We start from the raw sequence: 13650 nt of genomic DNA, 5'->3' as shown, positions 1-13650 counted from the left end.
TGTAGCCGTTCGTGTTTTGTTGGCAGTCTGCTGTGAGCCTCGACATTTGGATTAGCGCAGAAGCATTGGTGGCCTTAATAGGATTTGGTAAAAGTTCTTGTGCCTTACGAGGAAGAACACATAAACTAAAAGGAAACTTATTATATGCCCGTAAGGATATCTACGGAAAGGATTCAATGGTTTGTAAAATCATGAAATAATGACAGACAACTACAATCGTCTCCTCGATATCGCCATTTCTGAAGAAAGGAGGGGTGCAGGATTGCCTGTTTGGATTACTTGACTTCACCTGCATGCGCTATCATTGAAAAGGGCAGCTAAGTACAATTTCATGGTCCTTAACGTTTCGGATAAACTTTGGAAAGGTCATGCTGTTAATCCCTGGATGATTCCAGGAATATGAAAGACTAATAGTCCCTCTTGTTTACTTTTCTTTATTTTTCTATTTTGCACTGTGTTTGCTTGGAGCAAGTGGGGCACTATATTATGTAAGTGTGCAGTTAGATGTTTCTTACTACATTGATAACTCTTTCATTAGGGAAGGGAGGGGTCACTTACTATTTGTTTGTTTGTTTCACATGCAGGAATTCAAGGGCGCCTAGAGAAGTAAAGATTGCTATCTGCCCTGTATCGCACGCCTTCTTGATTTACTGCACCAACGTTTTTGTTTCCTTTGTCCCTTTTTACCCTTTCCCCGGCTATGGTATCTATCTGTAGAGTTCTTTGAATAGACTCACAGGTGTTGCCAGAGTAGGGGGATTGGTATTCTAGCATCGCTCCTGTTGTATCCGGCCATTGAGGTTAGTGAACCTTTACTCTGTGACAAATGGCGCCTTTCCCCAATCGGTAATGGTGCTTTGGTTGGGCCCTTTGTCTATTCCCAGGGCCACATGGCCAGTTTTCACCAGTTACACACCGCATCCGAGTTATCTGCAAGTTACCATAGATTAGTTGCATGCACTCTATGCCTTCCTCGTTGGAGTGCATCGGGGTCTTGTCCAATATGTCTCCCGCAATGTCCAGGTGGGGCCATCTGGTGCTGCGGCGCAACCAGATGGACAGGCCGGGATGAAAATGAATCCCATCATGGTTAATTCGGTTATGGTAAGGATGATATGCCTTTTTGGCTTGCTGAAAAATTTGACCAGTTGGAAGCAGTATTTACTAATGCAACTCCTGGTGAGAAACACAGGATTCTAACAATAAGTTTGCAGAAAGACTTAATACCTGAGGTCCCTGATTGTGAAACTTGGGGTAAGATTTTTGCGACAGTCTCCACTAAGTGCTTCGGCACTCCGTCTATGGCTGTCCTGTCCTCCGTCATGAGCGTGTACAGGATGAACATGGAGCGGAGGCGGCTGTGGAATTGGGAATGAGACTTGTGGGGGTGTTTGAGGTGGTTTCCTATCTTATCCTTGCTAATGTCAAGGGAGATGCGGTAAACTTCCAGGTTTCTAATGCTCTGCGCGATGTTCCCGATGCCGATAAGCCTTGGCAGTTAATGAAAATCATTGCGGAGGCTTATAAGACCATTGGCTTCAATAGTTTGGTTGTTAAGCCTTTTGCTAAAGCAGCACAGAAGCAAACCCGGGAGCAGAAGTCTAAGAAAGATGAATGCCCCAATTTTCTAAAGCAGAATTGGAATAAGAATAAGAAACCGGAAAAAAAACAATAGAAACAGGGGTCGTGCCCTTCTTCGCCAATACTTGTGTCTACTGAACGCACATATGATAAGTCAGGTTCCTGACCAACGTTCTCCTCGCTCTTTGCAGGATACATCGGTCTCACCAACCGGTGGAGGAGACAGCGGCAAAGGTCGGGGTGCCCAACAAAGCCTTGAGCAGCCCCGCAAGACTGAAGGTAAAGGCAAGCAAGACGAGTTTCAGCGTCATCTACCCCAGTTTCAGAAGAAGAAGGTTGCCACTTTAAGAGCGAGATCTGCCACGGATAGTGAGAACACAGCTTCGGAACCTGACGTGGGTGCTGATGCTGTTAGACAGCACAGCGGAAATTACAGTAGTGCGGAAAGCATTGCGTCCATTTCTGAAGGTGACAGCAACTGACACGTTCGTTGCTGTTGAGACAGCTGACACTAGAGTAGCTCCCCCTGAAAGACTTTATGAAATAGTCCTTTTAATTGAAGGTGACATACAACGTACTATAAAAGGGGTATTTTGGGAAAATCTACCAACTACCTAAATGTAAATGTAAATGTGTGGGACTTGTAAAGCGCACTGCTGCCCATAAGCGTCCTGGCGCTGAAGACCGCTGGGGAACCCGTCCTGGCTTTCCCTGTGAGATGGTCCCTTCTGGGTATCTCCAAGGTGAAACCAGGCATCCCCGGCGTCTGTGGGGGGCCGTTGTAGAGATGAGGCAAGCTTAATGCCCAGAGTTACCGAGCGTGATCCCTGGTTAGAGTAGGCACCGAGGCGAGAATTATCGAGTCCGCTGACCCTGGTCCATGACCCTGCCGCGTCGGGAATTGAACCCTGGTCCCGGGCCGTTTTCTGCTTCCGGGTCTGCCGCCTCTAACCAGTGAGCCACACCACTCCTATGACATTTTGTTAGCAGAAGTGGATTTTCCCCCACCTTTCTTTCTAGCCGCTCCGCAAGGGGAGAAGGTAATCCTCCCTGCTTTCGCACACACAGTGCCAAAGGAGCAGGCCTTGCATTTTGCAGAAGAGTGGGCTAATGTGCTTGCACTGGCAGTGTACATTACTCAATGTGGATGGGACAAATTTTCACCCAGACATGAGATTACATTGCGGTCTATGCGACAGCCTCAACCCCAATATCCCATGAGACATGAAGCGAACGGTCCTGTGGCAGAAATCCTTGAAAAATTGGAATACCAAGGTGTTATTGAAACGTGTGTGTCTCCGATGAATAATCCTCTTTTTATTGTGACCAAGCCTGATGGCTCGAACCATTTGGTATTGGATTACCGGCACTTAAAATCTCATTGTCAGACCTACGTGGTACAGAATACTCACAGTTCTGCCATTGTGGATAGTCTCATGCGTAAAAGGTTTAAGACCACACTTGACATATCCAATGGCTTTTTTCAGCCATAACCTGTCCTCTATTAGTTGTCAAAGGACAGCTTTCACCTGTGGCGGCAAACAGAAACCGTTCCGAAGATTAGCTGTGGGCTAGAACAGTCCTGGAGACTTTGCCGCCCGCAAAGTCTCTCTTTTGGAGAGGCTCGACCCTGATGGTTGCTCGTATGTGGATGACATTTATCTCACAGACGACGAATTATGGACTCATCTCTATCACGTTGACAGCATCATTTGTATGTTTGTGGACTTCGGTTACAAATGTAACTTAGCAAAATCCCACATTGCAGAGTTTACAGTGTTGTTCTTGGGCTATGAGCTCAACAATTAACAATTCATGTTACCACAACAAAGGATTCTATGCGGGTGCGCTGTACATATGTGATTATAATGCATGTAAGAATCTGGCTCTATATATATACTACACCAAAATGAGGTATAGTGTGTATAGAGTCAAAGGGTCCCCAGAGGTAGGCAGAGGTTAAAGTTAGATAGAACCTTACTCTCTAATAGTGGTAGGTTGGTCGAGCAGTAAGGCAGTATCAGAGGACAGTGTTAAGCATTTGATGTACCCACTCAGTCAGCAAATGGATTCACGCATTCAAGAACTGAACTCTAGGCTAATTGTTTTTGCATAAAATTATACTGTTGTTTATATTTAGAACCAAGCAAACCTGGTACAGGTAAGCACTAAATACTTTTCAGTAATGACTGGATAGAGAACAGTTTGAAAATGCAATAGAAATTGTACTTTGATTGATTTACAGGGGAGCAGTAGTATGACACACTTAGCAAATACAGCACATTGAAATGAAGAGGCTTTCACAGTAAATTGCATGTAAGTTACTTTTCACATTACTTTTCTAACTCAGTGCTGGATTAGTAGATTCAGCACTGGGCCATTTCCTTCAAACAGGTGAGTAAACACGTTTTGGTTATTTGCGCGATTTTTAAGGAATATTTTTAGGTTTAAAACTCACACAGAAACTTTTTGGAGAAAAAGTGCCAATGTTATCCTATGGGAGGAAAACAGGTTAACGGTTCACAGGTAAGTAAACAGCTGTGGGAGTTAAGGTTCTGGGGTTAGACTCAAGGGTTCCCCAGGGTCAGTGATGCAATGTTGTTGCACCCTCAGCAGCACTAGGGCGGTCGTGTGCAGAGTCGTGTGCAGAGTGATGAGGCCCAATGTTATCCAATGGGGAATAGGGGGCCTCCGGTTGGTGGCTGCTGGCAAGCAGGCCACTGGGTTGTGGGAGCAAAGCTCCTAGGGTTAAGGTCAGGTAAATGGTATAACAAAGTAGCACAAAAGGTGCACCCTCAGCGACACTAGGGCGGTCGGGTGCAGAGTGCTGTTTCGTCGTCGGGTGCCCTGTTGTTTTCTATTGAGACCCTCCGGTTTGGAAAAGCACTGCAGGCAATGAGACGCAGGACTTCTGGCTGAGACTACCACCTTGAGAGGTAATTTGGGAAGTTAAGGGTTGGCCAGGCACCATCGGTTTGGGCACACAAGGCCGTGGGGCGTCGGGTGCAGGGGTGCCTTTTTTGGTGTTGGATCGTCTTACCAGCTTCTGGTCACAGTTAGGGGGGCCTTATGGATTTAGGCTGCAAGCGTCATTTGGAGGCTTGAGGCCGGTCAGGATCACTGGGGTAACCTCCTCATGGTGTTTTCCACTCAAGCTCTGGACGGTTTCGGTGGGTGCAGAGTGGGCTGGATTTGCAGTTTCTGACTGGCACCGGAAGCTGTAGTTTGAACAAGTCCGGTGTTCACGCGAAATTCAGTCTTTGAAGTGAAGGCAGGTAGGTCCTCGGGGTTTTTTGAGAATGCAGGCTGCAAAACACACCGGGATTTCGCAGGAGCAGGTTCGAGGAGAGGCAGTCCTGCAGGGCTGGGGCCAAATCAGTGGGCGTCCTCCTCTTGTTAGCTCTGCACGGCTCTTCATCCTTCTTCTTATCTTCTTTTCTTGTGGTTTCTGGATCTGAGGAAGGAAGGTTCAGGGTGCCTCATTAATACTAAATTTAGGGGCATTACAGGTAGGTAAAGGGCAGCGACCAATGGGTCACTTCCCTGGGGTGGGTACACCCCCTATTCTACCACGCTCCAGTGAGAGCGAGGCAAGAGCCTGTCCCTGGTTGGCTGGGTCCCCCCATCCTCAAGATGGTAGACACTCGAGGTTGTGCTTCACCTCACTTTCCCCACCTTAGGGGTGGAGTTGGCAGAGAAGGGCACACCTCTCTACCTCACTTGTTTTTCCCACCGGTTCTCCCAACCAAATTGGGGGTAGAACCAGTGGGGATCAGTTGCTGGAAGCAGCAAATGGTCCTTAGAGGCTCACAAAGGTGACATTACTTTGCATCTTCTCCTTCGTGAACCCTGCCCATCTATTGCTTGGCACCTCATCCCAGGCTGTACATTGTTTCAGGCCCCCGAGAGCAGCAGCTCTCGACCCAGTGGTCCAGAAACATTTCTGGTGGTGGCAGCATAGGCCGCCACTCAGTCAGGTCACTAGAAGTTAGTAGAGTTTCAGGGGGCATTTCTAAGATGCCCTTTGTTGTGCATTTTACATTAATTGTTTAATGTGCTGAGAAGTTTAATATAGGCATGGGCGGAATTTGCAAATTCGCGATACGCAAATTCGCACAAATTCGTAATCGCGATTCGCAAAAATCCGCCAAATTCCATGAGCGTGCGAAATTCTTTTTTTTTTGCAATTTTTTTTACCGTTTTGGGAGCGAGACTTGCGCATGTGGTGGCAACGGTCGCGAACATGTTGTTTCCACTTAACCAGCCTGCTCGCGATGCCTTTTTCCTGTTTTGGGTCGCAATGACGTGTTCGCATTTGCAATTTCCTGTTTCGGGTTGCAATGACGTGTTCGCGATCGCGGCATCGCTCAGCCAGCTACCAAAATCTCACAATGCACGTGAACAGGGAGGAAAACTCATCAGCGAACGCAGAATCATGGTAAGTCAATGCCACGCGTGCAAGATTGTATTTTTGAAGCGCGAACAAGAAAAAAAAATCTGCCAACTCGCGAATTGCAGATTTTTGGGCAATTTCGCGCGGATCGGGAAATTGCTAAAAATTTGCAAATCCCACTAGCCAAACGAATTTTCCACCCATACTTAGTTTGATACCAAACTTCCCAGTCTTCAGTATAGCCAATATGGTGCTGTGGGGTTTGTAATGACAAACTCTCAACACCATATACTCTTAATAGAAGCACTGCACTTACAGTGACCAGGAATGGACCTGGGTACTGTACGGGTACCCTCACCACTGGCATAGGGCACACAGCTAGATGGGTGACTTATATATGCCAAGGCAGTGGTTCGTGGGCGTAGCTCACAGGGATGTGTAAAAGAACGTGGGGTGCGTGAGGAGGACTCACTTTTAGAAACGCTAAACCTACTCATGGGTTGGTGCTATGATTGTAAGGGTTGTCACTCCCGGATTCAACTGTGGTTAAGACTAGCCAAAGGGTTAGTCCAATCATGCACTGTTCACTCGGTGTATTCCCACACCTATTCTGTTTCGAAATTCAAATTAATTCTTAATACCATCAGTATTCATACTTTTTTAATTTTCTTAGTTTTCACCACAATTCATTTTATGTAATGTGAATCATTAATTCTTCATGATCATCTCAAAACTGTAAATTGCATATACATTTACATTTATACATAACATTATTTTCCTTAATACATGTCAAAATCAATCAGCATTAACATTTAACACGACTGATGCATTTCGGTACCCTCATGGTACCTTCCTCAGGGGAAATACTAAAAAAGAAGAAGAATGTGTGTGTTAATTCATGAGCCCATGGTAGCTAATTATGTATATGTTTCCTAGTCATTATATGTTCATACCTTGTTAAGGATGGTATCAACGAAGTCTCCCTATAGAGTAGAAAAATATCTGTTGGCTATATGTATTCTCACAATTACATTGTAAGTTTAAACATTGTCGACGTGTGTCTCTTACCTAGAGGTATTCTGAGCTGGGGCTATTGCTGCAATGAAGACCATAAGTATAATTGATTAAGACCGTACCTATGCGTGCTTCAACAACCATATTTAAGAAATTCTATGCAATGAAATTGCACAGCCTACCTGTGTGTAACGACACCTTCTACGGGAACCTATTTGTTATTGCAAAGAAAACAGTGCAAAATTACGTTAATCCTCTCGTTTCTCATAAATATAAGCTGCTTCAAAATGCATTGTTAAGGGTCCTACCTGAAAAGATGGTCTGCGTGTATCTGTGAAAAAACAGACACGAACATAATACGACCGTTATTATTCTCAGTCTAAAGTGAACGGTGGCTATGTAAACAGCCAGTTATTTCCATAGCGCTACTCGGTTTGTAACGTACCGTATGACATGTATTCTCGATTTCTTTCTCAGACGCCAAAGATCCCGGGACGTTGTCTCCGTTGTTGTTTCCTGTGTTTGTAGTCGTCTGTATTCACGGACACTAAAAACGGACTAAATTATACCAGTGCCGAGCACCATCTTCGAATGGAGCGAAACTAGCTTGATCGTTTAAATGTTTTGATAAACTTGCGTTGTGTTCTGTTTCTAATATTTGTGGTATAAAGGCTATATCTTGGCGGCCGCCTGAGTGTATAAAAGCGATCTATATCGGTGGATGTGTGAGCGTTTCACTTGAAACGAACTCGATATTGTTTGCTCTGAAGTGCTCATGCCTGCTCGGGCTCCATCTTGGAGTGGCATATTACAGTACGATGTTGTTGACTGATGCCAATTCAAGTAGTAAGGGATGAAGGTCCACTACAGTTAGTATTTGTGTTGAACCCTCATTTTAAGTTTACACCTAGGTGTGATGTCTACTGGTTATTGAAAAATACTCAGTGTTTTGAAATTGAAATTATAACTTGTGCTGCAGAGATACAATAATGCATTTTGGTGGAATGTACACTGTTACATCTATAATGAAAACATCACAATAACTGAAATTTCAAACAAGCAGTAATGATAAAAGTATATAAAAAATGTATATATAAACTTATTTTGGACTCAAACTCAAAATCAGTAGTTGTATTGGTGTAGTATGGTGGTTAACCTGCCCATAATCATGTTGCCATTGTGTTCTATTAGGTGAACATCATTAGTCTAAATTTACAAGAGTATCTATGTTGACTCTCTTTTATATGTAACATGATAGGTCATATCTGTCATTCAACACCTTCGGGGACATTGTTTGTAATGTTTTAATCCAAAATAACTCCAGTTGGAGTAATTTTTGTCTATTGTCTACTCCCTGTTGCATTGCTAGCATTTCAATTACAAAAAAACGTAGTTGGGAGATTGAGTGATTCGATTCTTTCCAATGTTGTGCTAGCGGTGATGCTAAGGTTGAGTTTCTAATCTTGCTCTTATGTTCCGTCACCCTGATCTTGATTTTACGCTCGGTTTTTCCGACATACATCTTGCCGCATGGGCATTTGATTCCATAGATCACGTTTTGTGTGTTGCAGTCTCTCGTATGTCTCAGCTTTATCTTTTTGCCTGTTGTTGGATGAGTGAAACTGTCGCCTGTTATAACATTATTGCAGTGTATGCAATTTTGACAACGTCTTGTTCCTTTGTGGACTGTTGTTGCATATTGTGGTTTTGGATGTTTTAAAATTTCTTTCAGATTTCTCCCTCTAGTGTACGCGTGTAGTGGTACTTCCTTGAAGAGGCCCTTAAAGTCAGGTTCTGTTGCCAGTAGTTTCCATCTTTTGTTGATGATTGTTTTGATCATTTTTGACTGAGTGGTATATTTAGATACGAAAACCATTTTGTCCTTCGTCGTTTTTACTTGAGTTTGTAACAGGTCCTTTCTCTCTAGTTTGATTGCTTTTTCTTTGCTTTGCTGTAACATATCCATTGGGTATCCTCTATGTTTGTATTTGAGCAAATGTTCATCCATCTTGATCAAACCTGTTTGTGTTTCTGAACAGATGCGCTTAATCCTTATGAGTTGTGAAAAAGGTAAATTGCTGATTAAACTCCTTGGATGAAAGCTGTCGAATGCAATAACAAATAGGTTCCCGTAGAAGATATCGTTACACACAGGAAGGCTGTGCAATTTCATTGCATAGAATTTCTTAAATATGGTTGTTGAAGCACGCATAGGTATGGTCTTAATCTATTATACTTATGTTCTTCATTGCAGCAATAGCCCCAGCTCAGAATACCTCTAGGTAAGAGACATACGTTGACAATGTTTAAACTCACAATGGAATTGTGAGAATACATATAACAAACAGATATTTTTCTACTCTATAGGGAGACTTCTTTGATACCATCCTTAACAAGGTATGAACATATAATGACTAGGAAACATATACATAATTAGCTACCATGGGCTCATGAATTAACACACACATTCTTCTTCTTTTTTAGTATTTCCCCTGAGGAAGGTACCATGAGGGTACCGAAATGCATCGGGCATGTTAAATGTTAATGCTGATTGATTTTTACATGTATTAAGGAAAATAATGTTATGTATAAATGTAAATGTATATGTATATGCAATTTACAGTTTTGAGATGATCATGAAGAATTAATGATTCACATTACATAAAATGAATTGTGGTGAAAACTAAGAAAATTTAAAAAGTATGAATACTGATGGTATTAAGAATTAATTTGAATTTCGAAACAGAATAGGTGTGGGAATACACCGAGTGAACAGTGCATGATTGGACTAACCCTTTGGCCAGTCTTAATCACAGGGATGTGTGCCATGTCGACTCTTCACTTTGTTCTGCAGTAAGACACACAGCCTGCAAAGACAGTGTGTGAGTGTCAGGGTACAGGGCCTCTAAGGATAGCACAATAAGTGCTGCAATAAGTGCCGCGGCCCTTAGAGGCCTTCTCCGGTCAGAATGCCTTGGGTACCTATGGTACAATTTACCAGGGGCTGACATGTGGCTGGAGATGCCAATTGTATTTAGGCTTCAATGCATTTTTAGGGAAGGAACATAGGTCCTGGGTAACTGATTAGCAGGAGCCGAGGGCACACTCAATCAAAGTAAATCAGCAATTCAGCAAAAAGTTGCGGCATACCATGCGTGAAAGAGGGTACTTTCTCATAATGCACCCCTACAAATAGAATTAACTTTCAGCTACATCAACTCAAATCAGAACCCAAGACTTGCACAGGACTAATTACAGAACTTGGGACTGGGAATGGAGCATTGCAGGCCTGGTGCAGGACTGGTTGATAAGTGGTGCATAAAGAACTGATGTAGGGTGAAGGAGTAGTGTGTGTGGTTTTAGCAGAAACAATGTACATGCCATTTGCATTTGGAAGTACTGGGCAGTTGCTGATAATGTGCATTAGTACAATACAGTGCTAGTTCTAAGCAAATTTGAGGTTCTGTGAATGTCCAGCTAGACTGCACGATAGCAGCAAAATGCAGGCTCTGGACATAGGTTGAGCATAGTGTAGGTTTTAAATTGTTCCTGGTCCTTGGCAGAAACAGACTACAGCTATTGCAGAGGATATCTTCTAGGTAGAAGGAACGTGCATACAGAAGGAATATAGGTGCTCAGTTAAGTACAAACCCTGGGAAGAGTCACGTTTTTGGCATGGTGGGAGCAGAAAGCAGGTCCGGCTATCAGATCACATCTCTCCTATCTCCAGCAACATTGAAAGTAGAGCTGCCTACTTCATGGCTCTTACTCCTTTCTTTTCACTAGCCAAAAAATGAGTTTGTATATTATGTTTGAAGTTTGCTGATAGCCAGTGTGTTTATCTGCTTTTTGTGAGCCATTCATCTATTTTAATACACTTTTGGTGTTTTAGACTTTATTAGATGTGTATTTCACTTATTTTACTACTATCTCGTCTTGTGTGGCAATTTATATCAAAGGCTGTATGACGTCTCTGACTCTGATGTCATTAAAATGCTAATTATTTTTCACACTTAGAATTTTTTCAAATAGCAGAGCCCTGCAAATATTGTTTGCATGGTTTATAACTTCCTGTTAAACTACACAATGCATTTCCAAGATTGTAGTTGTAATAACTGAGGCAGCCACTTAAATGTGGGGCATTTTGTATTCAGGTTATTTACACGATTCGAAACCCAAAAGATGTCCTCGTGTCCATGTACCACTTTGCACTGATTGCAAATTGTTGGAAGACTCCGCGAAACTTTGAAGAACTTCTGGGGGACTTCCTTGCAGGTAGAGGTGAGTGACCGTAGCTACATCAAACATCATGCACAAATTAATATCAGTTTCATTTAAACTAGGTGGGAAGGCCAACTAGCCTGCCAGGTCACTGAAGACCATCACAGCCACTCCCTGATTAGAGCTATTCCACCAATTTAACACCTTGGATGCTCATGGTATTCCCCTCCTGTGCTAAGGAATGCAGAATCCCATTGTTCATGACGAGCTCAGCTCGTCATAAGCACAGCTCCACTGTGCCTCCACTGAGCAGCGAAGGGGTTAACAGATTTCCACCAGGCACAGCTCCACTGTACCTCCACTGAGCAGCGAAGGGGTTAACAGATTTCCACCAGGCAGGCAGCTATCTCTATGTCTTCAGTGGAGTGGTTGGAACAGCAGCTCCACAAAAGCCTTGAACTTTGCAGAGTGGGCACCAAGGGCCAGGTTTATTATAGTATTGTGTTGCCCTTACATCACCCATGTTGTTGCAAGGGCAATGCAGTACTAAAGCCAGATTTACCAACCAATGCAAGGCCACCTTGCATGGCTGTGTGTTGCTTGGTAAATCTGGAATAACTTAAAGCAGAGTAAGTTGATGGCTTGTGATCTTACTTTACCATAAGAAGGCGTTCCATGGGTGAAGCATAGGTGGTCCCATGCAACCACCCATACATTTTTGTGCATTACCAGATTTGTCAAGACTGGTATACCTGGAAATGCTTCAAAATGGTTTGCCTGCCAGGGAAGGCACAATGAAAAGAAATACCCTTCTTCTATTTTTCCTCTTACTAAACACTTAGTTTCAGGCATCTCATTTCAACAGGTTGTCTTGTTCTATAACGTTGTGTGAAATATTGATTAATCTAGAGCCATGGTTGTAGGGCACACTCTTACAAGTTTTTTGTATATTCAGAAAACAAAAAAGCAATGTCGCAGACAAGCTGGGAGTTGTGTCCCTACATGCACTAATAATTGTAAAAACTCAAGATGCCTTGTGGAACTTGCATTAATTGTGAGAGACATTACCTACTCAAAGTGTTTTTTTTTTCCAATCCACAGGCACTGTCATTGGATGGTTAAAAGATCTGGCAACCAATGGGAGTGTGTTTTGGTAAATAAATGAAAATATTAGACCCGGTTTAGGAGAAGCATTGACAAATTCTCTCAGAGCCCACCTTCCCTCCCATTTGAAAAGAAAAAAAATAACCCCCAACCAAGAGCGCGCCAGGAGACGCATTTGCACAATGGTCGAGAAAGAGGGTGTGGCTTGTTATCAGAACTCATCAATCCTTCTATGTGGGACTTACTGGAGGTAATAAGAGGGATAGTTGGCCCACAAGGACTTCCTTGGGGCCAACTACACCTCTTGTTACCTTCAGTAGTGGGATTGCTAAGAGGTCTTTAGAGGCCACGAAACCTTTCTCCACCACTCTGCAAATGTGCCTTGTGGTGCACCACTGGTTGGGGGATGAAGTCCCTTTACCTCTGAGGGACCTTGGAGGCCAAGAAGCCCTCCTGGTACCTCCTATAAGTCTTACACAACGGAATTCCTGAGAGCTGGTCAGAGGCCCAGCCCCCATTCTCCACCACTCTGCAAATGCGAACACTACTTAAACTAAGAAATTCACAGAAAAAAAACCTAAGGTTACAGTGACGTTATAGTTTGGAATAAGCATTTAAAAAAACCTTAGAAATTTACTGAACAAACACAGGTTTCAGGAATGTCATAGTTAGGAATTAGCACTTAACAAACCTTACAAATTCACAGAAAAAACCACAGGTTACAGGAACGTTATAGTTAGGCTGACATTTCACTCATACCAAACCAGAGAAATTCAGCCATTATAGTTAGCTGAGCTAACTATAACTCGTAACCCCGCAATGCACTGCTGATGATGTCACATATTATGTCACTCAAGACATGTTCAGTGACATCACTGATGACGTCACTGATGACATCTCAAATGACATCACTGATGAGGTCACATCATAAATCTATCAGTGGGTATTTAAGTCTCTGAGTGGGTCTGTGAGTAGCTATATAACTCTCGTATTAGCTCTGTCATTAGGCGCCTGGGTCTTTGTGTGGGTGTGTGACTGGGTGCATTAGTCTCTGGGTCTGTGAATGGTTGTATCCATCTCTCACTGGGTCAGAGAGTGGAAGAATTAGTCTTTTGGCATGTCTCTTAGTGGGTGCATAAGTCTCTCAGTGGGCCTATCACTCAGTCTGTCAGTGTCTCTGTGGGTCTGTTAATGAGTACATCAGTCTCTGAGAGGCTCTGTGAGTTTATGCATGAGTGTCTGACTGTGTCTCTAAGTCAGGGCATGACTCTGTGAGGTGTTCTCTCAGAGTATGCAAGGGTGTCTGAGTGGGACTGTGAGTAGATGCATGAGTGTGT

The 13650-nt window shown here is 43.3% G+C and overlaps 1 protein-coding gene across 1 annotated transcript in view; it reads left to right on the top strand.

The window, feature by feature from the left end:
* Window positions 1–13650, top strand: part of LOC147701770 (sulfotransferase 2B1-like) — a 415303-nt gene that overhangs the window by 65597 nt on the left and 336056 nt on the right. The window contains exon 3 of the mRNA XM_086930398.1: window positions 11143–11269. Coding sequence (XP_086786524.1) covers window positions 11143–11269 — 127 coding nt within the window. The remainder of the gene's footprint in view (window positions 1–11142; window positions 11270–13650) is intronic.

Source organism: Lissotriton vulgaris, chromosome 7 (genome assembly GCF_964263255.1).
Source record: "Lissotriton vulgaris chromosome 7, aLisVul1.2, whole genome shotgun sequence".
Taxonomy (NCBI): Eukaryota; Metazoa; Chordata; class Amphibia; order Caudata; family Salamandridae; genus Lissotriton; species Lissotriton vulgaris.
The sequence above is the reverse complement of the archived record's forward strand: the minus strand, read 5'-3'. Positions and strand labels throughout refer to the sequence as shown.